The following is a 24,648-nucleotide window of genomic DNA, read 5'->3' on the forward strand; positions in this document are numbered from 1 at the left end:
TAGAAATGCTATGCATATTCCTGTGCTATGTTCTCTTCCCAGACATCTGAAAAATGTCTAGTGTTGCTCCCAGTGAAGTCAATACTTTTCCCATTTACTTCAGCAAGAACAAGGCTTGATCCTGTCTTTATCTGTACTGTATAATATGCTTTGGACAGTCAGTTTCCTTTATTTTCAGAACAAAAATTCAATTTCACACTGAGTAAAAAAGCCATTCTGTGGCTGCTTGGTTTCAGATATAGCTATATCAGTTTCAGCAGTGATGTTGACAGCTTCCATTCACTACTCACTTTCTATCCCCTGTGTGTTCCACAGAAGTATGAACAAGAACTGTTCAAATTGGCTTTGCCTTGTTTGAGCGCAGTTGCAGGGGCCTTACCTCCAGACTATATGGAATCAAATTATGTCAATATGATGGAAAAACAGTCTTCAATGGATTCAGATGGGAACTTTAATCCTCAACCTGTTGATACATCAAAGTAAGGAATTACTTTGTTGCAACTAGTTTTTTTTTATCATGAATGTGTAAAAGAGGGATGGAGTCTGTTGTTGGGTATGATGTGAACTTACAGCTTCTATTCTCTTCTGAATGCTTATCTTCTAGATAAAATGGAGACCTTAACTTTGTATTTTATTTTTTATTTAAGTATTTATTTTAAATCATAGAAAGCAATAAGTATCCAGTTATGTAACTAATTTCTTGGTCAACTTAGAACATTTTTAATGCATTTTCAGCCTGAAGATGGAACTGTCTGTTTACCTTTGTACGTCTGCTGCAAACAAACCATCATGTTTTTAGGAGCAGAAAAAGTAGACCAGTCTACATCATCCCTGTCATTATTAACATGTACCAAGACACTAACTCTGGTGTGTGTTAATGACAGTGTACCTACAGAAAATGATGATGATCATGCATTCGTATAATCTCTTTTTACTATGAATAATGGGGAACTGAGCAGAAGGATCTTCATTCTCTCTAGGCAGTCAGACTCTGACCATACTTTTTAAAGTACATTAGCCAGACAAAACACATATCTGAATGGGATTTTTGTGCCCTGATTTTTGACTACACCCAGAGCCCCATTCTCCTTTGTATAGAATAGTCTTACAGCAGTGTGGTTATGCACTATGTCTTGAAAAATGCTACTTGTAAGACATCTGCTTCAATTGCCTTTGTGAGCTTTCTGTCTGTATTAACATTCAGAACACAGAAAGCTGTCAGTAGATTGATACCTTTGTTACAGCATGCTTGTACATGTATGCACATTGAAATATGGTAGTAAAAGACATAATCTAGACTGGAATATAGAAATCACATCAGTGACCATTAAAATTCATTTGTCTAAGATTTATTTAAGATATATTGAAGTTTTAACAAAATTTAGTAAGGATATTATTCTATCATTTAACTAATCGAAAATTACTTTATCTGGTGTCATTTCAGAGGAAAATTGTAGATAGCCAGAATATATTTGAAAAAGTCAGAAAATGTTACTTAACATTGCCTAAATCATCAGTCACCTCATTGCCATAGGAGTCAACAGTTCTGTGATGATTCAAGACAAAGAAAGTGCTACTTTTATCAGTGTCACTTCCAACCTATCCTGTATTCTTTTAACATGCAAATCCTGCATCGCATCGCTTACTATTCCTAGACCTGTTTATATGAAGCTACAGATAATATGACCTTATTGTACTTATCAATTTTTTGTATTTCTAAAATTATTCAAAGTATTATACCATTAGTAGAGTTCCCCTCGAAATACACGCTTCCAAACAATAAAAAAACTGATGACCATGCTGGATGAGTATTTTCTGACCTTTGTGTGTGGTTAGGCTCTTGGAAACTGTTACTCTGACATAATTTTGTTTTACATTTCTGCTTTTTTCCCCCCCTAAGACTGACGATTAAAAAACAGACTCTTCTACTTTGCAGTAGATGGCACTGTAACACTTTTGCTGCCAAAATTCTTTGTCTTAGGAGGGAAGATTTTGCTACTTCATAAGTGATCGAGAAGCAATTATTCCCTTTGATTTGTAGGAATGCAGATGCAAAACAATACTGATATTTGATGAATTATTTTTGGAAAAGGATTCTGTATCGAGTGCTTGTTTGACAGTTAAGGAAAGCTGCTTTTCCTTTACTACTTAAGAAACCTTAACTTCTGCACTGTCTTGTATACCTGTTGAAGGGCTAGTGTTTTTTTCAATTTTTAATAAGGATTTTAATATTTTTAATATTCACTGGGGTGTTGGAAAATAAATCCTTGAGCTTATAACTTTTGAGTTGTCATAAGTTATCGTGCTTCAAGCATATACTAAAATTTATAGAAATAGATGATGTGTTTCAAAAAGGACTGTTAGTACACTTAGTTTATGATGGACATGTGCAATAAGTTACCACTGTATTTCTGAAACTGTGGGTCATAGTTATATCTTTAATCTTAAGAAAATGAATGTTAGTAATAGAAATATGTGACAAAAAGCATGAGTGCGCGGTATCATTATTGATTTTTCCCCGCACATGTGTGTCAAAGAAATGAAATTCCTACAAGAGCTGTGGTTCTCATTCAGTGCCCATTAAATAACTCAGATTTTTTCCTTGATTTAACTGGGGCTTGGAGCAAACTGTATGTGAGGAAGCAGAGCACAGTAAGATACTTTGAATGGATATATGCGCTACTAATTATTTATTTGAAAGTTTTCTTCAAAACAAAAGCATTCACATTTTAGCATGTGTGATATAATAGCTATTTTTCTCTTCACTTTCAGCATTACAATCCCTGAAAAGCTAGAATATTTCATTAACAAATATGCAGAGCACTCTCATGACAAATGGTCAATGGAAAAGGTAAAAACCTATATTCCTGTTAAAGCAAAATCAGAATTTTTATTTTAATCCATTTCATCTTCAAAATATTTTACTCTGAATATTATTATTTTCATAATGCTACAAGTTGGTACGTAGGTAAGATATAAACCTATAATTTCTTGAAATGCATTTGGGGGGGAAAGTTCTGTAAGTGCACGTGAGTGTTTCAAAACAGAGATTCATAACTTCCTTATTTTTATTGTTGACTTTTGAGTAAATATACTTGCTAATTGTTTAAGAGTTTTATTGACTTGAAATTTCAATTTTTTAACCAAAAAACCTCTTTAGGGTTTTTATTCCTTTGTGCAGTTTGTGTGTCCAGTATTAAAAATAGTTCCTGAACTGTAGCACAGTATTCTGCTCTATATAAATATGTAAAAGAAAAAGGTATTGAAATGTTAGCTTTGTTTAATCATTAATTTCAAAAAGATGGCATGCTACATAATTCATTTCATTATGCGTAGATAATATAAATGTTGGTTGAGAAAATAATAGAAAGGAAATTTCAAGAGGAAAGCTCTGCAGAAGCATTGTTCAGTTCCTTTGTACCAATAAAAATAGGATTTTTCATAATTTTTTGCTTTTCCCCATTTTTTCCTCTCATTATTACTGTTTTCAGTTTGCCAATGGATGGACATATGGTGAAACATATTCTGAATCTGCAAAAGTGCAACCATTAATGAAACAATATAAGTTACTATCTGAAAAGGTAAGGAATTTGTTCATTCTTGATCCAGGGTGATTTAAAGATTGCTTCATTCACTGTGAAAATATCACCTTGTGTTCACATTGCTTTTTTAAAATCTATTTTGAGTACGTCAGCTAATGCGTGATTGTTGCCTTCCTCAAAATCTCAAAAAGAGATAGAAGGGGTTTATTGTACAATAAATAGGCCACTCAACCTATTTTCTCTCATGGCTGAATTTACATGGCATAACTTAAGCGGAAACTGAAGTGTCATATTGCCAGTATATTTTTACAGTAAGGTCATATAGGACAGGAATGCCTACTTGCTTAGTGAAGACTTAGGTTTAGGCTTTGTCTGGTCTCCAGCAGAGGGCCACGAAGATGATTAGAAGGCTGGAGAACTTGATAAATGCAGCAAGGCTGAAAGAACTGGGTTTGTTCAGCTTAAAGAAGAGAAAACTGATGAGTATATAATCTCAGTTTCCCAGTACTTAAATGTTAGTTATAGAGAAGATGGGTTTATTCTCTTCACAGGGATGCACAGTGACAGGACAAGAGGCAATGGGTCTAAGTTGCTTCAGCGGAAATGCTTTCTGGAAATCCTTCTTATCTTGACAACTTAAATATTGGAATAGGTTTTCAGAGAAGTGGTGAAATCACCTGCGCTGCAAATATTCAAGGCATGACATGGCAGGCCCTAGATAACCTAATCTTGATAAGCATCGATAACCCAATTAGGTTAGCTTACCTGACCTTAACAGAAGGTTGAGCCAGATGATGTCCAGAGGTCCATTCCAACATAGACTTTTTTTTATGATTCTGTGATTATGTCTTTTTGTTTCATGTAGCAGACAAAACACTGCATTACTCCTGATAATTACTGCTCCACATTTGAGTTCATATCTGAGTGTGCCATTAACGTGGTTATCCCTGTGACCATCAGCTTCCTGCAGGGCCAGAATTATTCTGCCCACCTCTGAAATGATAAATAAACTTTTTAATATCTTACGTGATTTATTTGCTTATTTGCAGTATCCCTGGGCCATAAGGGCTGATTTCAGTACATTTCTTTGCATCTCAGTATAACCAGGCAGAAGCCCAATAGTTATTTTTTGCTCTGTGCAGCCACATAATAAACCAGGCAATTATTGCATGTGCATTCTTCTAGGAGAAAGAAATTTATCGATGGCCAATCAAAGAATCACTAAAAACTATGCTGGCATGGGGATGGCGAATTGAAAGAACACGGGAGGGAGATTCCATGGCACTGTATAATCGGACGCGTCGCATATCTCAAACCAGTCAAGTAAGCCATTTTATTAAAAACTTATTTTAAAAAAAGGCATGCAAAATCTGCTCTCCAATCTTTGATTTTTACAAGTGATGAAATAAACCCGTACCATAAAAATACGTGAAAGCATTTTTCACAAGCAATTGTACAACTCTGAAGATTGGTTTGGATTTCTATTCACTGAAGCTGGAACTTTCTTTCCCTGTTCCAAAGTAACATGTTAATAAACATTTTCAAAAAAACTGAACAAAACTGAAATAGGAATGTATTTGTTCACTTGATTTAAAGTTAACTACATTATTTAGGGGAATTATTTACATCAGTAGGTGATTAGGCATTGATAGTGAGTATTAATATGATTTTAGACTGCTATTTTTGGGAATTTGGTGGCTATGGATGCCTTTAAGCGTGTAAAGAAATAAATAAAGGTACGTATATAAATTATTTTTATTTCTTTTTTTTAAGGAAAATTAATACAAACATCAATGTTAATGCAGCATAAAGTTTACATCTATAGACAGCCAAAATTCTGAAAATGTTAAAGATAGTTTTTTCCTTTAGAATAGCTTTCTTAAATCAAAATGCTGTAAGAATAAAATGGAGAAATACTGGCACTATATTCTCTTAGAGCTGCATATACTTTGCAATTAAACTGGGGAGGGGAGAAAATCTCTTTCTCTCTCATTCACACAGACACACATGGAGCCAAAACAATGGGGAAAATAAAATGGAGGGGAAAAATCTTTCCTTCTTCTCTCCACTCAGCTCTGCACTATTTACGTGTGTGAGTGGTGATACACCTGTGAAAAATGAGCAGTTGAACCGGCCTCTCCGCTCTCTATAGACACTAGAAAGTGTGTATCAAGTGATTTGATTTAGCACTTGGGCTAAACTACACATTAGGGTTTGCACACTATAATTGCCTTCCAAAGTTCTTGACTTCCAAATTTCCCAACTTTTGGTTGTTTATAATACCAGCCCCAAAGGCTATGCTGACAGAGATGTTCGTATGTAGTTTAAGCATAAGGAGCTCATTAGAATGAATAGCTGTACAATTGAGATTCACATTATATCAACATATGAAAACAGCTTTTGTAGCTAAGTTACGGTCTTCCCTACTATAATGAAATTACATAGCTTTTCTAGAAGAGTTTCTGAAGCCTAAAATATTTCTGTATTTGAGTACACTATCATAGTAATACTCATCTTGGGTTTAAAATGTGTTGTGCTGCCATCACACACACACACAAAAAATAGCATTTTCCTGTGTTCAGCTGAGAAATTTTCAGTATATTTAATCAGTATCTTCATGTTAATGTAACAATGCTTGCATTATTTGCTTTAGAAAACAATACTTTATCAGTATTTATTTACTGTGTGCTGCTTATACATCCTTTGTGTTATTCTCTATTAAAAATACCTGCCTTTTGAAAGGAGGCCTTTGAACTTCTAGGCCTTGTACATGCTTGTATACATGCATATGAAAATAAAATCGACACAGGAACAAAATTCTGGACACTGTTCTTTCTAAAGGAAGATGTACCTGTGGGGGACATGTATCTGTTACAGCAGAATCCATAGAGGAAAGCCCAGCAATGCCCCTTTTCTAGCCACATTTCTTCCCTCAGTGGCTTGCCATCCAGGGAATCTCCGTCATTGTTTATCCTTCTTCGAGCATTTGTGTCAATGTAAGGAGCAAACCTGTGACAAATGTAAGCAGTAGAAAGAAAGAATGACAAAATGGTGATATTTTCTGAGTGGGGAGGAGGGACAGAAAGAAAAAGGTATGTATTTAGTACATTCTATTTCTACATGTAGAAATAGGGTTGAAAAGCCAAATTCAAAGTTTAATTTTTGCCTGAATTCACCTTAAACTAGATTGTCTTGAGATTTTGCCTGCTGAGAAAAAAAAACTCTAGAAAATGCAGAGATTTAATCCTAACTTTAGTACAGCATTATCCACAATGAGTTAAAATCTTGAACGAGTTCAAGTGACATTTGCATTTGAATGAGGGGGCTTTGTGTCTGATGGCTGTCTGTCTTTGGGAACAAAATATGTAGACCTTTGCCTAAATCTCACTTAAGTTTACCACCTTTGATGTATTTTCAGTTGGGCTACATAGGATCTTTTTGATGTCTAGAGATATTCAAGTGACTTTTCCTTAAGTTCTTTCATTACTTTCAGTATCTTGTTAATGTTAACTTCTTCATATCAAATGCTTGTATAACGCCACTGTTTTGCACATTTGTCATTCAGATATCTGTAGATACAGCCCATGGTTACACTCCTCGAGCAATCGACATGAGCAATGTCACCCTCTCCAGAGACTTACATGTAAGTCAGAAACACTTAATATGCCTACCCTTTTTTTTACAATTTATTTTTTTCTGTTCTGCTAGTTTATTTTAAACAAATTTGGTGCCTTACGTTACTTTCTTTGGTATGCTTTGATTTTGGTTTGGGGTTGGTTTGTTGGGCTTTTTTGGTCTTTTTCATCATTGCTCTTTGATCCTCTGTTGCTTTAAAAGACATGGTTCATGTTGAAAAGCTTCAAAGTTTATTTTAGTCCTGGATTGATTTTTCCCAGCTCTCTTTGCGAACATCAGTTGTTTTGACGAGAATCCTGTTTAGAAGAACTTGCAGCATCAGCTTTTTTCTGTTTATCATTCATTTCTCCACCATCTTCGCAAAACACTTTGTCATTGCTCTTTTTTCTAAACTGAAGAAATAAGAACCAGGAACCATTATTACAACAAGTATTATGAGAATAGAGAATGAAAAAGTTGGGGGTAGGATTTTGACAGATCTATCAGTAGACTGCTGTTATTTGGAACAATATTTTTATAAACAAATGATGTTTCTGTCTTTAGAAAGTTAGGGTTTTTTCTCATGGTGTTTGATGGAGTATGGTGCTGGTTTTTACAGTCTACTAATTTACTGTGAGTATGGTTACAATACTATGTAGGCATACACTACATAGTTTTAAATTAGTTAGCATGAGTGTTTGTACCAGTCTAGCGATGGCAACATGGCATTCAAAGCTGTCTACAAAAAACTCCTGAAACACAGGGTTAAGTTTGCCCATACTGAGCTCTGTCATAGTGCAGTGAAACAAGCAGCAGTAGTAAAGTGATTGGCTAACTGTATACTGTGCCTCTGATCAAATTCTCACACTGGACTTCCCCTCCTTGATCCCTATCTTGTAGTTTCCAGTTTTATATTTCTACCCATTGTAGATTGTTGTCTAGCTTTAAAATAATAAGAATTTGCTGCCAGTTAACTATCATACTTGAGTTAAAATATTCAGTAGATTGCTGATCATTCCAAAGACTTAATAAAATTGATAATTGAATAACACTACTTCTGTCATTACACTCTTATCTTAAACTGATGGAACAGCTTCATTGTAATTACATCATTTAACATTTGTATAGACTCAGCGTAGTCAAAAGACTGTGCAGACTTTCTTTAATGCTCATGAAACAACTCTTGATGTGAACATCATCATAGTATTATGATGCAGTAAACCAAACCCAGAGAAAAGTAACTATTGTGTCACAAACCACAAAAGAAATGGCATTAGAACTACTATTACTCCCTTGTTTACTCTTTTATGCTGTACTCTCTAAGATTTGTCATTAATTTTATTTCCTTTGTAGCCCTCGGCTATAAAGCAGAGCTGGTTGGCTTTACGATTCATTTGTCCTTAATTATGAAGAGAGGTATTCTTTGAAACCAGCTTCAAAATCTATTATTTAAAAGCTAAGCAAATTTAATTAAAATGCAATTTCAGGTATTAATTGCCCTGATACTGTCATTTAGGAAATATCCAAACATGTTAGGTATTAATGGGATCTGAGTTTTAAAAATTAACTGTGGGTAATTTTGAACTTTTTTTTAATGTTTAATATCTTTAAAGTCGGAGTTCAGGGTTAGATTCTTCAACCTTGTTTTAAATTGCTGGGAAAAGTTAGTTGTTTTGAACAAAGTTGGTTGGTTGGGGTTTTTTTAACTAGTACATAAGAATTGGTCCTGTTTAATGTTTACATCATCCTGTGCATATACTGTGCTAGCAGGGATCATGACCATGTCTAAAACTGTAAAGTCTGGGAAATACTTCTCATTTTGGTCTTAAGTGGTCACCTGGTCACATCCTGGCTCCATGAGTAGCTAGGTCTTGCTCTGAGACCATCTTCATAGCACCCTGCTTTCCAAGAAAAGAAAACCCAGACTACACTACATTCTTCCAAGGTCCTAATCTGGACTGTCAAAACACCAGGACCAGAGTGTGCATGATAGAAGGCGTCTACCATACAGGAGAGATGTGTGTAATAATGTATCCACTGGAGAAAAGTTTCTGAAACAAATTGTCCTATAGACAAACAAGATATGGCCAAAAAGTTTCAAGTTGTTATCTGAATTCATGAGTATTCTCCCAGATAAAGAAGTTGGTATTCAGAAATACTGGTTACTCAAAACCCTTATTGAAGATGAGAAGAATGTTTCTGTAGGTCCATGAAAGAAGTGAAAAGTGAAATCTACAGAAAATTCCACCACTGCATACAACTAGAAGGGTATACAATCAGGAGGACAGGAGAGGTGGGTTTAAAAAGTTGTTTCATGTTGAAATAGTAGTTCCTACTAGTTAGAGACTGGAGAGTTTGTCTGTGTTTTGCATAGTTTGGGGTCTAGCTTCTCGTTTACCAGTCTGAAAGAGTTTGTTTTGTAGGAAGAATTTACTTATCTGTTGTGCATGCTGGAGGAGAATTTCACGCTGAGTGAAAAACTGTGGCTGCATATATGGAGTCCCTGGTAAAATGGCTGGTGCTTTTAACAGTGTGCTCACACAAATGAGTATCCACCTTGATCAGGTGATATCCATGGGTTTATAGTCAGTCTGCCGCAGCCAGCAGGAACAATCTTGAGTCCGTCCTCTGGCTTGCTGTTCTTTGTTTCCCTTACCAGGGCCTTCAGGAGGTTCTTGCTGGCATTGTTTTGAGAATGAAGTCCCTGCCTGACACCCCAGTACTCTTTCCATACTATACTCCTCTTTGTGGTTCCTCCTTTTTCATATTAACAGTTTTCTCTTCAGCACAGGGTTCCTAATTCCTATACATATACCCATCCTACCCAAATTCTATATCATAATTTTTCAATAAAAACTCTTGTTTTCTGTGAACCATTACAGTGTAATTGTATTGAGCCTCCCAGAGAACAAAACTCGTTATTTAATATCAACCAGAAAATTGTCCTTCTTGGGGGTGACAAGATGTCATTGTGACACGTATCACTAAGCTCTCCATTTTCTTAAGGCTATGGCTGAGATGATGGCCGAAAACTACCATAACATATGGGCAAAGAAAAAGAAAATGGAGCTTGAAGCAAAAGGTAATATTAACTATAGGTATTTACAGTATTTTAAGTTCTCTATTACTAGCTTAGGTCATGTATTTGAGAAAACAGATTGCAAAAAAAAAAGGAACAGTGAATTTAAATTAACAAAGAAGAAACAACAACGTATCTATTCTTAAATGAATATTTTGTGATTTTTAGAGCTTGGAAGTTTTTATAGTACTGAGTGTAACAGTTCCTGTTGAAGTAGTTCACCAATTCAAATATATCAAAGCAAGAGAAGTCAAAGCCTGTAAATAAATTTAAGCTACATTAATACATTTTCCTTCTAGCATTAATCTTTCAGACTATTGTCCAGTGGGTCCTGATTTCATTTGAATTACTTCTTTTATTGTAGATAGATCTAAAAGGGTGTTTACTAAGAACTGCATGTATTGTGTATTGAATTGACAAGTGGATAAACCTAGAGCAGATTCTTAATTCCACATAAAAATTGCATGTGCTCCATGATCTCTGCTTACCTAAATGACAAATTTTGTTATATGTTGTGTAACCTACTGTTTTTCCTCTCTGTTAAAATAATTTCTTTATTTGTGTTAAAGCTAAATTTTTTTTCTGCAGATAACATTATATTTGCACATGGAGGAAACAATATTTGGAGAAACAGCAAGTTCTCATTTGCAAATGACTGAAGCTAGGGTTTTGTCTTATCCGAAGGTGTCAAGTCTAATTGTATGCACCAAACTTGGCCTTTTTTTTTTTTTTTTTTTTTTTTTTAAATTGTATGCTTGCTTTTTTTATTAGTTGTAAGCTTCCAGCAAAGGTACAGTAGTTAAGGTTGTATGAAAAAGTAAAGTTCCACCTGGAAGTGCCTTTGATAAATCACTATGAATTTCCATGCCTTTAGTTTTATTTCCCTTTAATACAGCTTTTATTTTAATTTTTATAGCCTTTTTTTGAAAACTTTCTGCAGGATAAGTCGTGCCAGGATGGGCTAAGTCCAGGAAATCGTAGGCTACAGGAGGACTAGATATTTAAATGGATCTACTGTATTTGACAGCTTTGCAAGCAGATTTTTGCTTCTGAACAGCACTTCAATGAGAACACTGTATAGTATTTTTAGTGTTGTGCAAAGGAGCGTAGTACTGAGAAGGCTAGAGGTGGCTATAGTGAATGGAGAGGCTTCTGATGGAGAGTTTCTTCGTGTGAAAAGTAGATGTATTTGTCAGCTGAGCAAAACCTGGCCCTCAAGAGTGTGGGTTTTTTCCTCCAGTATATACATATGCTAGTCTTGAAATATTTTTTATACATGTGTAAAGAACAGAACAGTAACGCAGACTTCAGATACAGAATACTCCTATTTTCCATTTAAGGCTTTTCAAATACACAAATTGTTAGCCACCCGAAAATTGCAAGTGTCATTCCCTTTCATTGAACACTTTGTGTGTATTAATTGTAATTGAATGATCTATTGCAGTCTTAATGACTTACATAGATAGGGCATGTATGCTTACTATGCTTATATGCATTTTTGCATGTCTGTCTTTAGCTGTAATAAGGTGGAATTAGGTCACGTTTGTGGTAATAGAATAAAACCCAATCATCCCAAAGTTAAAGGCTTCCTAAAAAAACCCAACCCAAACCAAACAAAAAAACCCAAACATCAGACTTGCCCACTAGGTTACCATTTTGCATGTACTTAAACGGATTCAGGCAGGACTAATGGAAAATTTTAGAATATGTGGCTTACAAAATCATCTAAGGATATGTCTCCAATATTTTCTAGAGGGAATTTGTTCCCTTTTAAAATATTATTACTAGAGACTTGCTGTAGTATTTTTTCTGAGGTAGGTCTGATCATTACCCTTACATTTTCCTGGGGTTTCGTAGCAATTATCCTAGGAATTTATTGTGTTCTGTTGTATGATGGTGATTTTAGAAGGTGAAATCCTAAGAGTGTTGCTTTTTATACAGGTATTTATATTAATAATAGCAACTTTATTTTCCTGCCAAATTAACTATCTACATTCAGAGAGGTATCAATACATCAGCTATTTGTAAGCAATACAAATGCAGTTTATTCTGTTTACTTCTCTGTTTTGGCAGCATTCTTTTGATCAGATTGGACAGTTGTCTGAACCACATTTGAATAATGTACTCGAATTTTCTGTCTTTAATTTATTACTGTAAAGTAGAACTGTATCACTTATATATTTTTAGATATGCATATATCTTGTTAAACTCCATGAACCCTTTTTGCTGTCATCAGAATGTTTAAAAGCAGGACTCTGTATATGTTTATATATTTGTTTATATCTTGGTTTTCTTATGAAATGATGTGTCATTGAAATATTTTCAGTTTCATTAAATGAAGTTGTAATTATAATACATGTTTGTAACAGTTAAGCACTTTTTTCTTCTTTAAGAGTTTTTGCAGTAGGTTCAACATATTTACCTGATACTTGCAGCAATTGATTATGTTAGAACTATGTTTGCTGCCACGTCTAAAGTTTCTATCTGAATATTTTTTAGGTTTGTGTAAAGAAACAGAAAAGTGCATTGTTGTTATTTCAGACTAGATTTTACTGTAATGTGCTATGTATTATTATGACAGTGCTTTTACATACTGAGACTTACAATGTCAACAGATAACTCTAACTGCTTTTTAATTCTCTTGATGTTCCATAGTAGGAGGAGGCAACCATCCTCTTCTTGTTCCTTATGATACACTCACAGCCAAAGAAAAAGCCAAGGACAGAGAAAAGGCACAGGATATTCTGAAATTTCTACAGATTAATGGATATGTTGTCTCCAGGTAATTGTCTGTTCAGTATTAGTGTCGCAGAAGGTTTCTAATACTCCTCAGTACCTTTTTTTTTTTTTACATTTTTTTTATTAAAAGAAAAATCTATGGTCATTTTTAGGTTTCAGTACCTCAGAGTAAGGATGAGCTCCTTTGTATAGAACACTGTAAGGAAGAAATGGATTACAGTTAGTACCAGGGTTTTTGGAAGGCACAAGCAGAGTTCTCCAGAATCTCTGCATGTCTTCTGCCTCTCCCCTCAACACTGCAGCATGCTTTTTCTTTCTGGTGTGTCTCCATACATCCAACTGTTAGTAAACTTGTTAATTTTCTACAAGAGATAGAATTATTAAGTCTTCATTACAGGTCAGGCACATGCACCTCTCTGTAGGAATTTCTAGGCAATTGCTTTGAAAAGACAGTTTTATTTCTAAAATCTATTACTCATTTCTTTCAACTGAGTTAATTTGTAGTGTTATTAAAATATTTTAAAAGTGAAAAGTGATGTTTTAAAGTTATTTTTTAAACAATTCACAGTGTAAATGTAATAATAGTGGATAAATGTAGTAATCAACAGAACATTCATAATTCAGTACGTATACATGCCATTCTCTGCTGAATAACTTGCATAATTCCTTTTGGTTTTAATATGACATACTTACCTACTAAATGCAGCGTGAATAAAATTTTAATTAAATTTGAGGCTTGTCTGCCTCATCAGCATGGCTTAGGAAATGTGAGTCGCTAGGAAAGGCTGAAAGCATATCTGAGATTTGTATGACTTGAACATTAGTAAGTGAATGAAACAGTCACAGAGATGGATTTAAGTAATCATTGTGAATTAATTAGCCTAGCACATCTACTTAAAATCTGCCTACTTCCTTTCTTTTATATCACATATGAAATTCAGCCCGTTTGTAGAGTCCCACAGCTAATCTAATAATTATAGGTAAAATCTTTCAGGGTAGCTGGAATAATTCAATTTACTTCCCTTCAGTGGAGTAGGATGTACAAAGAAGGATGTCAGTCAGCAAAGGTTTCTTTTCTCATCCCCTGTCAAAATGATAAAAGACTCCTCAGCTGCATTGTAGGTTACACGTTCCTTTTTGACTAATCCTTTTTATTTCTGTCTAACTTAAACACAAGTGAAAAGTGGCTTTTGGTTTTTGGAGGAGTGAAAGGCTAAGAGGGATGGTAAGATAATTGTTAACTTGGACACACCCATCATCTAGTAAATAGTTCGTGCCACATCTACATCCTCCTGTGCTAGTCAAATGCAGGCCTTTCTATCAAGTTAAACTCAATGTACCTGCTTGCTCCTGTGACCACTGCGCTGTCTAAACAAGCATCTGATTCATGTTTTTCTTTGGTCTGCTTACCACTTGACATTCTGCCACATATGCCTTGCACACATTTCTTTCCAGTCTTTTATTTGACAGTGACCATTCTAGTCTAGTGCACCCTCATGCAGACCGGGTTTAGGGAAGATACAAACACTTGCCCCCTGCCAAGCACATGACACTCAGGCACATGGCCTGTGACCCACAGTCCCACTCCAGCTGCTGGCACTGAGCCCCTCACTCACCTTACTGACACTGCCACCCCACATTAGCTGTTTTTTGGGACACACAGCATTCCCACTCCAGTGACTGGCAACTGGGACTCCCATTTGCTCCAGCTGCAGATACCACAGACCAAGGGTGCCTTACCCCCCCCACTGTCTGACTCCAAGTGCTAGCACCAAATCCACTCACACCAGTCCCCTGCAGTAGCTGGCACTCTGGACTCAAAGTCTGTAGGACCCATAGAGACATTCCCAAAAGCTATGGCGTCTCCAACTACTGATGCTGAGACCCTCATTCACTCCTGTTGCTGTCACCACAGGCCTGGGGGCACCTACACCCCAAGTCTGATTCCAGTTGTTTGCCCAGTATCCACTCATGCTGGTCTTGCCAGTAGCTGGCACTTACTCCTCACAGCACACACATGCACAGGGAATAGTGAGTGAGATTACACAGAGAGATAGTTAAGAAAGGATTTAAAAAGAAGGAAGGACAGACTCTAGTGATGATGTGCAGGGCTCAGTCAGACAACTGTATTGACAGGCCATGGTTTACATGCGACTGGCCCCTTCTATATGCCTTTTTGTCTTTTCTCCCCTTTGCTCTTCCTCAATCCTCCTCCCCTGCACACTCCGTCATTAGTTTGTGTAGTCCACTGACCTGCCTCGAATATTCCAGTCCTCATGTTCTTCATGTCCCCTCCTTTTAGGAGTTACAAAATCCGGGTGGCCCTCAGCAAAGTTGTGTCTGAAGTTTCTTAATGGCCCATTAATTAGTAACTGGAGGCTTTTGGTCTCCAGCATTGTCCCCTTTATCCCTTGTCTACCAGGTTTATGTCTCTATGTATTCTTGTTTGTAGCTTCCCTCTTATTACCCCCTTATGCATTGAGAAAGTCCTTGATCGGATAAAATTTGGAAAATAACTGAGTACTAATGTACTTGGTGCCTCTGACAGTGGGGTGCCTGACTCCCTTGCTGGTTAAGCACAGTTTCTTCATGTGCCATCATTAAAGTCCTGATCCTGTAGAATCAAGGCTTATGTCATTGCCAGCTTGTTGCTAACAGACATCAGCCTGCATCATGGAACCACTCTCTGCAGATTCATACTTGTTGAAAGAAGATACGCTTTTCATATCAGACTAGTAACTATGATGGAACATACTGGAAAAGGTAAACTGCAATTCCATCACTTTGTTTTGGTTTTCCCCTGATTTTTCACAAATGCTACATAGCTATTCGAAGTTTTTCATTACAAACAGACTTTTGGGGAAAAGTCATGATGAGGGAGACTAGATTTACTTCTGGTTTGATTGTTTAAATCAAATTATTCTGGCAGTTTCAAAACTCCCTCACCCAAGAATCAATCCCTGGAGGGAAATATAAGACAGTAATGCCTTACAAGTAAGGGAAAGAAATTACAATGGTATTGGATTAATCTGATTGACTAATCTCATTTTTCTGTAACCTTCTGCTGGGGAGATCTGAGTTGTATCTTAACAAATTGCTCAAAACCTAAATAAGCGTAAGAGTACTGTTTACTTCAAACACAGAACAATTCTTATATTAATAAGCAGTTAATCATTACTAGAGAAAATGGCATCAGACTACATGGAGAGGTAAGACTGCTTTGATTCCTTCTGCATGTGTGAAAATTGACTTGCTTCTTTTTACAGAGGGCTTAAGGATCTGGAATTAGATACACCTTCCATTGAGAAACGGTTTGCCTACAGTTTCCTTCAGCAACTTATAAGATATGTGGATGAAGCCCATCAGTACATTCTGGAGTTTGGTATAGTACTCCTTGTGCATTTTCTTAAGAATTATTAACTAAGATATTTGGTATTATAAAAACAACTAGAAAATTTCAAGAAAATGACACATTCTTAGACTAGGAGTTTTCCCTCTAGTTTCCTATAGTTGATGAAAATGATGAATTTTGGAAAGTTATGTAGTTCACATATTCATTCCAGTTTCCCATATTCATTCATCAGATGAAAAGTGTTCAGCCAAAATTTATAATGACTTTCATTCTTTGAAAAAGAACACTAGCTGCCCTCTTGCATTTATGCACAACTTGATAATCTCTCACATGTGCACATTAATATTTACTATTCACATGTAATCCGTTTTTCACAGAGCAAATTAAACCGGTCGTTTGTACCATTCTGAAATTTTCTCTGGAGGAGGAAGTTGAGTAAAGAAACCTCTTTAACAAACTTCCAGAATGGGAATGTTCTTTCACAAACACCGAGCATGTGTTTCGTCAACAGTGCTGTGAAGGAATGGATTTAACTTGATCTGCTTTTGTTAAAGATAAAAAAAAGAAAAGTTTGCTGACCCAAGTCAGCTTCTTATATGAGCAGTAAAAGCTAAAAAACCTGGCCAGATGCAGCTTCTGTGTGACCATGGGAGTTGCAATGCCACATAACATATACTGTGCTTCATGTCTAGACATAGATGCTGTAATTGATGGTACTAACGGCAGGAACAGCAGGGAGATTGAATAAATCAATGCTCATCCAAAAGCCTATCTAGTTTTAAAGCAGAAGTTATCAAATTTATGAATTATTATATGCCATGGTTACTTACAGCAGCGAAAGTCTGACCTTGATAACTCATTGGGTTACTTCTGCTGCTAATGCCTGATTATCATGGCTTCATTCTACTTAATAATATAGATTTGGCATAACTGCAAGAATGATAATGAATAAATACTGAAACAGTAGAAACACTGGTGGAACAAATACCGTTCATGTCCCTCGATGGATTAGTAAAAAGAAGATAATAAATAAAGAATAAATAGTCTGGGAGTTGTACCAGATTATGTCTGTAAAGAGTATTTGATTTTTATAGTAACGGGGGAAGTGAAGCAATTTTAGTTTCAGTTGGGTAGTTCTAACCATTAATTTTATTCTTTAGACAAAGTCCACAAATAAGTAGTAAAAATTTGGTAATTCTGTTTCTCCTGGGAATGACTGGAGAAAGGTGTTCCATTAGAATCTGAGTTCAGGCTTCTAAATTGTCACCACTAACTAGAAAAATACAAACATAGGACCAGATTTTCATCTCACAAAAATATCCATATCTCTTTGGACTATGAGATGTCTACACTTTTATGAAGATTTGGACAATTATTCTTTACATATTTTATTTGCTGTAACTTTTCTTTTCATGACGTAGTAATAAAATGCCACTTTAACTAGTGTGTATACTGTTTGTGGTATCTTAAATCTATATCTAAAGATGAGCAGTCTTATTTGTTAATAGTGTACACTTTCTAAGAAAAATGTAGAGTAGACTGTAATTAGGATATATGACAGGGAGCTTAATTTTCTTCTCTCTGCAGATGGTGGCAGCAGAGGCAAAGGAGAGCACTTCCCATATGAACAAGAAATCAAGTTTTTTGCCAAAGTACAGTATATCTTTGCTTATTCTTTGTCAACATAGTAAGTAGTTGAAGTAAGAAGGTATTTGTTAGTGAACATGATTATTGTTGTTATAGTTGCACTTTTCTGTGTTAAATTAATTGTATTATTAATTAAAAACAGTAGTAATAAAAATAGCTTGAAAATACTGTAGGATGAAGTATAGATGTGAAAAAATTACAGGACTATATTCTTATTCTCATTATTTCCTTGCTCCATGATATGAAACTACTCGTATGATGTTATTCATAACCTCCCTACATTTTCTGTTTACTGGCTTAGTCTAATTCTGAAGATTTTTCCCTTTTACAATCTTCAGGTAGATAAATGTGAGCAATAGTTATTGGAATTAACACAGCTATGTATCTGTCAGTGTCACTTTCTTTATTTCTTTCCTTGTTTTAAAACCACACTGACGTCTCCATCACGGAATCACAGAATGGCTGAGGTTGGAAGGGACCTCTGGAGGTCATCTAGTCCAACTTCACTGCTCAAGCAGCGTCACCTATAGCAGGTTGCCCAGGATCATGTCCAGATGGCTTTTGAATATCTCCGAGGGTGGAGACTCCGCAATCTCTCTGGGCAACCTGTGCCAGTGCTCAGTCACCCTCACAGTAAAAAAAATGTTTCCTGATGGTCAGACAGAACCTACTGTGTTTCAGTTTGTGCCTCTGGTCCTGTCACGGGGCACAACTGAAAAGGGCCTGGCTCCATCTTCTTTACACCCTCCCTTAAGATACTTATACACATTGATGAGATCCTCCCTGAGCCTTCTCTTCTCCAGGCTAGACAGTCACAGCTCCCTCAATCTCTCCTCATTTGAAAGATCGTCTGGTTCCTTCATCATCTTTGTGGCCCTTCACTGGCCTCTCTCTCCAGTATGTCCATGTTTCTCTTGTATTGGGGTGCCCAGAACCAGACACAGCACTTCAGATGTGGCCTCACCAGTGCCGAGTAGAGAGAAAGAATCATCTCCCTGGATCTGCTGACAATGCTCTGTCTAATGCAACCCAGGGTGCTGTTGGCCACCTTTGCAGTGAAGGTGCATTGTTGGCTCATGGTCAGTTTGCTGTCCAGAATCCCCCTGGTCCTTCTCTGCAAAGCTGCTTTCCTGGTCAGCCCTCAGTGTGTACTGGTACCTGGGGTTATTCCTCCCCAGGTGCAGGACTTTGCACTTCGCCTTGCTGAAAGTCGTGAGATTCCTGTCAGCCCAATTCTTGTTTTTGTGTCGAGAAGGTTTTACACTGTATAAGTTAAGAAAATCTGCTTGTGTCTTTCACATGCAAAAGTTTGTATGGTGTTTGCGTATTCAAAGTGCCTTTTGAATTCAGTAGTGAATAAGCAAAGGCAGCTGTTTGCAGCATTTTCTAACCCTGATATCCTTGCAGTAAATTGTAATCTCGATACCTTAAAGTACTTCCTTGTGGTACTATTTGCCAAGTTCATTGACTCAGGAGCTAGCCTTCCACCTTCTTTTGAACCATGCTCCAAAAAGGAAGCAATTTCAGATTTTCTTACTGGCTGTTTATTTTGGATCTCCTCCTGGCTGAGACGTGCAGTGGGCACTGAGTAATGGTCACCACATGAAGTAAACAGGAAAACTTCTGTGGGCAAGCCCTTAATGAGTGAGGATGTTTTGGGAATTTTATTTGATAGCATCTAGAATTAAGTGCTGTTAGTGTGCTCACAGTTGTAGGTGAATTTTTCTTAAGCCTACATTAAAAGGCATGAACAGCAATAGTTGTGTCTGGGTATGTGGTACTGGAAAAACCTTAAATTGTGAGAAAAAATGAAATTATACTTTCTGCTTTGTACTCCTCCTAAAAAACACACAGATCAAGTCCCAGAGATAATGTAAAATTTCTTCTGCTGCCTTTCCTGATGACATTTTCAATGCCTTGAATACTAAATAAATTCAAAGAGGAATAGACGTTAAAGAAAAAATACATAGAGATTTTAAAACAGAAAACACATTTGAAATCTCCTGTCTTTAGTTGTGACTTACAAAGAGTAATACAGAACATAGTAAAGAAAGCCCTCAGATAACCACTTCTTTCTGATGTAATTTCAGGTTGTGCTCCCTTTGATTGATCAATATTTTAAAAATCATCGCCTGTATTTCTTATCTGCAGCAAGTAGGCCTCTCAGCAGTGGAGGTCATGCCTCTAATAAAGAGAAAGAAATGGTGACAAGGTAAAACTTAAAATACTATTAATGCATATGTGTGTTTGTCTTTGAACAGCAGCAGTTGAGTGTGGGAAAGTGAGAAGTGGGAGGCAGAGAAATATTTTTATGAACATACAAATTAAACATTTTTAACTTCCTTTTTCTGTTAGGAAAATTCATTGTATAAAATGAAGAGAGGAGTACAGAGATGATTATATGCTGTTTTAAAGGTAGTGGTGATGATTTTAGCATGCAGGGAACTTAAATTTAGCATTATGTACAACAGTACATCAGTTGCACAGTCTGTGGCACAGGCTATACTATTGTGTATCAGTTTTCACTGTTGGAAATAGGTATATACCGAAATCATTATTCCTGCAAAATTTTGTGGTAGATTTAAAAGCCAAACTTACTTATATAATTGTGTTTCAGTAAGTATCATTATTGCTGTCCACGATAAAAAGTAAAAATGAGAGTTGCATTCTTTCTGCTCTTTGGTTTTCTAAATAGTAATAACAGTAGTAGTATGACAGAAATACCCACTTGACCCTTTGTCTGAAGTTATCCATTTTTTAGACCGTCTCTCTAAGATACGTTTTCACTTAATTTCACTTCTGATTGAATTGAAACCCGTATTTCCCATTTAGTAAGGTGGACTACAAGCTTTACACAGGACCTACTGCATACCTGTAATGTAAAGGTATCATGGTTGCATTCTTGGCTGTTATTGGGTACTGAACCATGCAAAATTGAATTCTTTGAGGCTGACAGCCAATTGATGGTCATACAGACATGCGGGGATTGCAAGATTGTGTGAATACTGAGTGAAGTTTCTAGCGACAATACTAAGCATAAGTAAGTAATGGCTGTCTTGACCCTGTGTCATCTCATGGTCTAATTTGATCTGGCAGCTTGGCTGAATGGTATTCTTCAAAGAATTAAGACTCTACCAAAATGCATGCATCTAGATAATTTTCCACTCTATGAGCTGATGTTTTTCTGTCTGTAATGTTCTGGATAACAATATTTTCACAGTTGTTAAGTCATGCCAATAAACCCCATACTTCTGGAATATGTCACACATGGATATATCAGCATACATGCTGCATAGATTCAGGACTTCTACACATATGCTGTCTAGCTGTGTGAGATTCCTGAACATGTGGCCCAGCAAAAGGATCAGAGCTGCTGCCATACTTAATTCAGTCACCTGCCATCCAGAAGTGTCAGCCAAAGAGAAGAAAACACATGCAAGGAAGCCTTGGATGAATGATAGCTATAACGAGTGCTACTGAACAGTTTATTTCTTAATTGTCAAGACGCAAAGATTATAGAAACTACATTATATGATTCATTTCCTGAAGGGCTGTTTTGGGCCATTTTAGTAGATTCCCAACATTTTTTTGTGCTGTGGTTTTTTTTTTTTTTTTCCCCTACAGTATTGTGGGGAGTTTGCCAAAGCTGAATTTTGGATTTTCTGTTGAGTTTTCCCTTTAGATTTGTTTGAGTGCAATTCATACGTAGGATTTTCTTCAAGCTAAGGGCAGTTCCTGGCTGCTTTCTTTTTCCAATGAAGATAAGCTTGCATTCATTAAGCTATGGGAGGGTATATTTTTGGGTATTGATAATGCAGTGACAGTGTTAACAAGTGCAATAACCATTCCATGTTTAGCAAATACATTAAATCCAGATCTATTTCATGGGCAAACATGGGTCAGACCTCTTCCTGAAATACGGTGGCATTATATTCCATCTTATATGTAACCAACCTCTTCAGGATTGGGCTTTTTACATTTCTCATCCATTACACCATCTTACAAGTCCTTGTACTACTGCAGTTGTATAAAATTAGTTCTGGACATCAAATAAGTACTGGTCATTTGGACATTTTAATTTATTTATTTCTTTAACCTAAACTAATTACACTGGAGATGATAGGTTCAGTCTGACTTTGTGAAAACATGGCATCTGCTGAATGCTACAGTCAGTTGAGTAACTTTTGTATGTTAGAAAATAAGATAGATTGTGAGCTATTTACTGTCTTCGTTAGAATGGACACAAGATTTATATGATGCTAACATGCTTCTGTACAGCTTTTCCTGTTGGACTGGGTGAACCAGGATCCTCATAAAAGAATATATAGTATATGTCTGCCTCATGGAATAAAAAGGTGAACAGAGATCCCTGAACATGCACCAACCAGCCTCATTTCTAAAACAGCGGTTGCTGTTGCTATAGTGGATCACTGTGCACTGGCTAATTAGCTGGATTCAACACCACATTAACCTGGCTGTTCTGATTCTGGACATAAATGTTTCCATTTGGCACCGTGCTCTTGTCTGTCAATGGAACAACATGTTCAGATCTCATCCATAAACTGTGCAGACATGCTTATGGTGTCTTTTGCTTTTAAATCGGAGGTTGATAACTAGCCTGTGTGCCTAATAATTAAATAGCTTAATAAAATGACATGATATTGTTCATGTCATTTATAGCAGATGAGGGGTTTTGCAGCATAAAAAATAACACCAAAATTGATGTTGCTCTCGGAGAAAATTCTGAGGCTGAACTGGATCATGAAGATTGAGCTAACCCCTCCTAAATCTGGAGGCCAGGTCAGTTTGGGTAGGGCAGTGTGCTCCTGCTCCTATGAATTAACACAAAATTTCATTCTTCATTGTTCTGAACGGGGCACTGCTCATCAGCACAGGAAGTAATTCAAACATGTGAAATGAAATCATTGATCATATCCATTTTTGTTGGTTTTTAACCATGTAAGAGGCTATTTCTCATGTTAAGTGTGTTTAAAAAGCAATGTATTTGAAAAGAAATTCTCACTGTGTTCAAGATGACAAGATTGAAATTGGACTAGTTAAAACATTTGCCATCAAACACTTCAATTAATCTGATTTCCTCACCTTTTGTTTTCAAATTGTCAGTGGTATCCGGAATAGCACACTGACCACATTTTACTTCTTAAAGCTTTGATGGTTATTTCCTTGTGGGTTATCATATAGGACGCTTTTATATTAATTAGCTTTGCTTTTAATTTTTTTTTGTTTCTTTAATTATAATATGTGCTTATTTAACCATGTTTGTTAAGGATATGCACTTAAAAACTCTTTCTTTAGTACTCTGTCCCACATTCTGCTCAGATAATTGATTCTTTCTGCGTGACATCATGTTGCTTTTCCTGCTCATATATCAGCTGTTATTTTTTCTTTCTTCTCCCCTCCCCCCCCCTTATTTTTTTCCTTTTCCCTTCTCTTCTCTTTTATTTTTCTTTTGTCTTCAGCCTGTTCTGCAAACTTGGAGTTCTTGTCAGGCATAGGATTTCACTGTTTGGTAAGGAGACCCTTGACAAATACTAGCATGGCCATCACTTGGTTTTCTTTGCCATTTTTGCATTGTGTTATGTGCTGCTTTGTTGCATGCTGCATGGCTGCATGGCTGAAATGCATGGTCTTCACAGACCACTAATCGTTTAGGCTGGTAGATCACAGAATTTATTAGATGGAATAAAAAGCTTTTGTAGTTATCAGTTCGGGGTTTTTTGTTTAGTTTTCCATGTGTCTTAACTAATATCTGGATTTCATTATCCTACCAAAGAATTTTGCTGAGTTAATTATAATTACTAATTTGTTATTTTATTCTAAATCGTTTGGGCAAAACAGAGCATCAGAACCGCACATTTGTATTGGAAAGTCATTAAGGAAAATTTGTAGTGGGCTGAAATGCTTAGTTATGTTCTGTAGAATTCTTAAATATTCCCAGATGTGCTTGACTCCACATACGCATGTGTACTATCTTTCTGGTATTATGTGAATCTAGCAGGAGCTCAGTGTTTGTCTTATGCCATGTGAAAATCACTTAATTGAAGTCAATTTGAAGTCTGTATCAAGTGTATACATTATATGCAATGTGTGGCACAGTCATTTCGTCTGCAATTTTTTCTTATGCCATGATGATAGGATAGTTGAAATAGTACATTCTATGCATATATAGCTTCTATGATGGATACATTGCAAACTTCAGCATCCTTGAACGTACCTGATTGATTGGGTAATTATCTAGCGAATTAGAATTTGATTAAGATAACATGCATCTAACTCAATTCCTACGTATTTCATTCAATTTGAAGGGAAGGAACTCACTTGCTGCAGCAGTGTGATGTTTAAAAAGCTTACAGACCATTATGAAAACCATTAAACTGAGAAGAAAGATCGGAAGTTATTTTGGGATATCGCTTTTAAATATGTTTTGGGATGAGCTGAGTGGATTTGCCTGTAAAGCCAAAAGATCATAGGAGGAATGGAGTTATTTCTGCAGCTGTGTGGCATTGTTGCAGCTTTTTCTGAAGGGTGGAGTATGTCACAAACGTACACATAAGCTCTGGTTTATACCCTAGGTTGTTTCTTCAAAGAATGAACTAGCTCAGGTATACTATTAAAATTTTGCAAATCTTTTTCGTTATTGTGTGAATTTGTTT

General features: G+C 36.2%; 1 protein-coding gene across 3 annotated transcripts in view; it reads left to right on the forward strand.

Moving 5' to 3' along the window:
• The window catches only part of RYR2 (ryanodine receptor 2), a 457,875-nt gene that overhangs the window by 332,636 nt on the left and 100,591 nt on the right, over window positions 1-24,648 (forward strand). For all 3 annotated transcript variants that reach the window (XM_076334184.1, XM_076334182.1, XM_076334183.1), the window contains exons 51-61: window positions 316-479; window positions 2,773-2,851; window positions 3,492-3,581; window positions 4,728-4,865; window positions 7,108-7,185; window positions 10,164-10,239; window positions 12,892-13,018; window positions 16,242-16,357; window positions 17,915-17,979; window positions 20,065-20,186; window positions 23,455-23,504. In XM_076334184.1, coding sequence (XP_076190299.1) covers window positions 316-479; window positions 2,773-2,851; window positions 3,492-3,581; window positions 4,728-4,865; window positions 7,108-7,185; window positions 10,164-10,239; window positions 12,892-13,018; window positions 16,242-16,357; window positions 17,915-17,979; window positions 20,065-20,186; window positions 23,455-23,504 — 1,105 coding nt within the window. The remainder of the gene's footprint in view (window positions 1-315; window positions 480-2,772; window positions 2,852-3,491; window positions 3,582-4,727; window positions 4,866-7,107; window positions 7,186-10,163; window positions 10,240-12,891; window positions 13,019-16,241; window positions 16,358-17,914; window positions 17,980-20,064; window positions 20,187-23,454; window positions 23,505-24,648) is intronic.

The sequence above is a fragment of the Aptenodytes patagonicus genome, chromosome 3 (genome assembly GCF_965638725.1).
Source record: "Aptenodytes patagonicus chromosome 3, bAptPat1.pri.cur, whole genome shotgun sequence".
Lineage (NCBI taxonomy): Eukaryota > Metazoa > Chordata > Aves > Sphenisciformes > Spheniscidae > Aptenodytes > Aptenodytes patagonicus.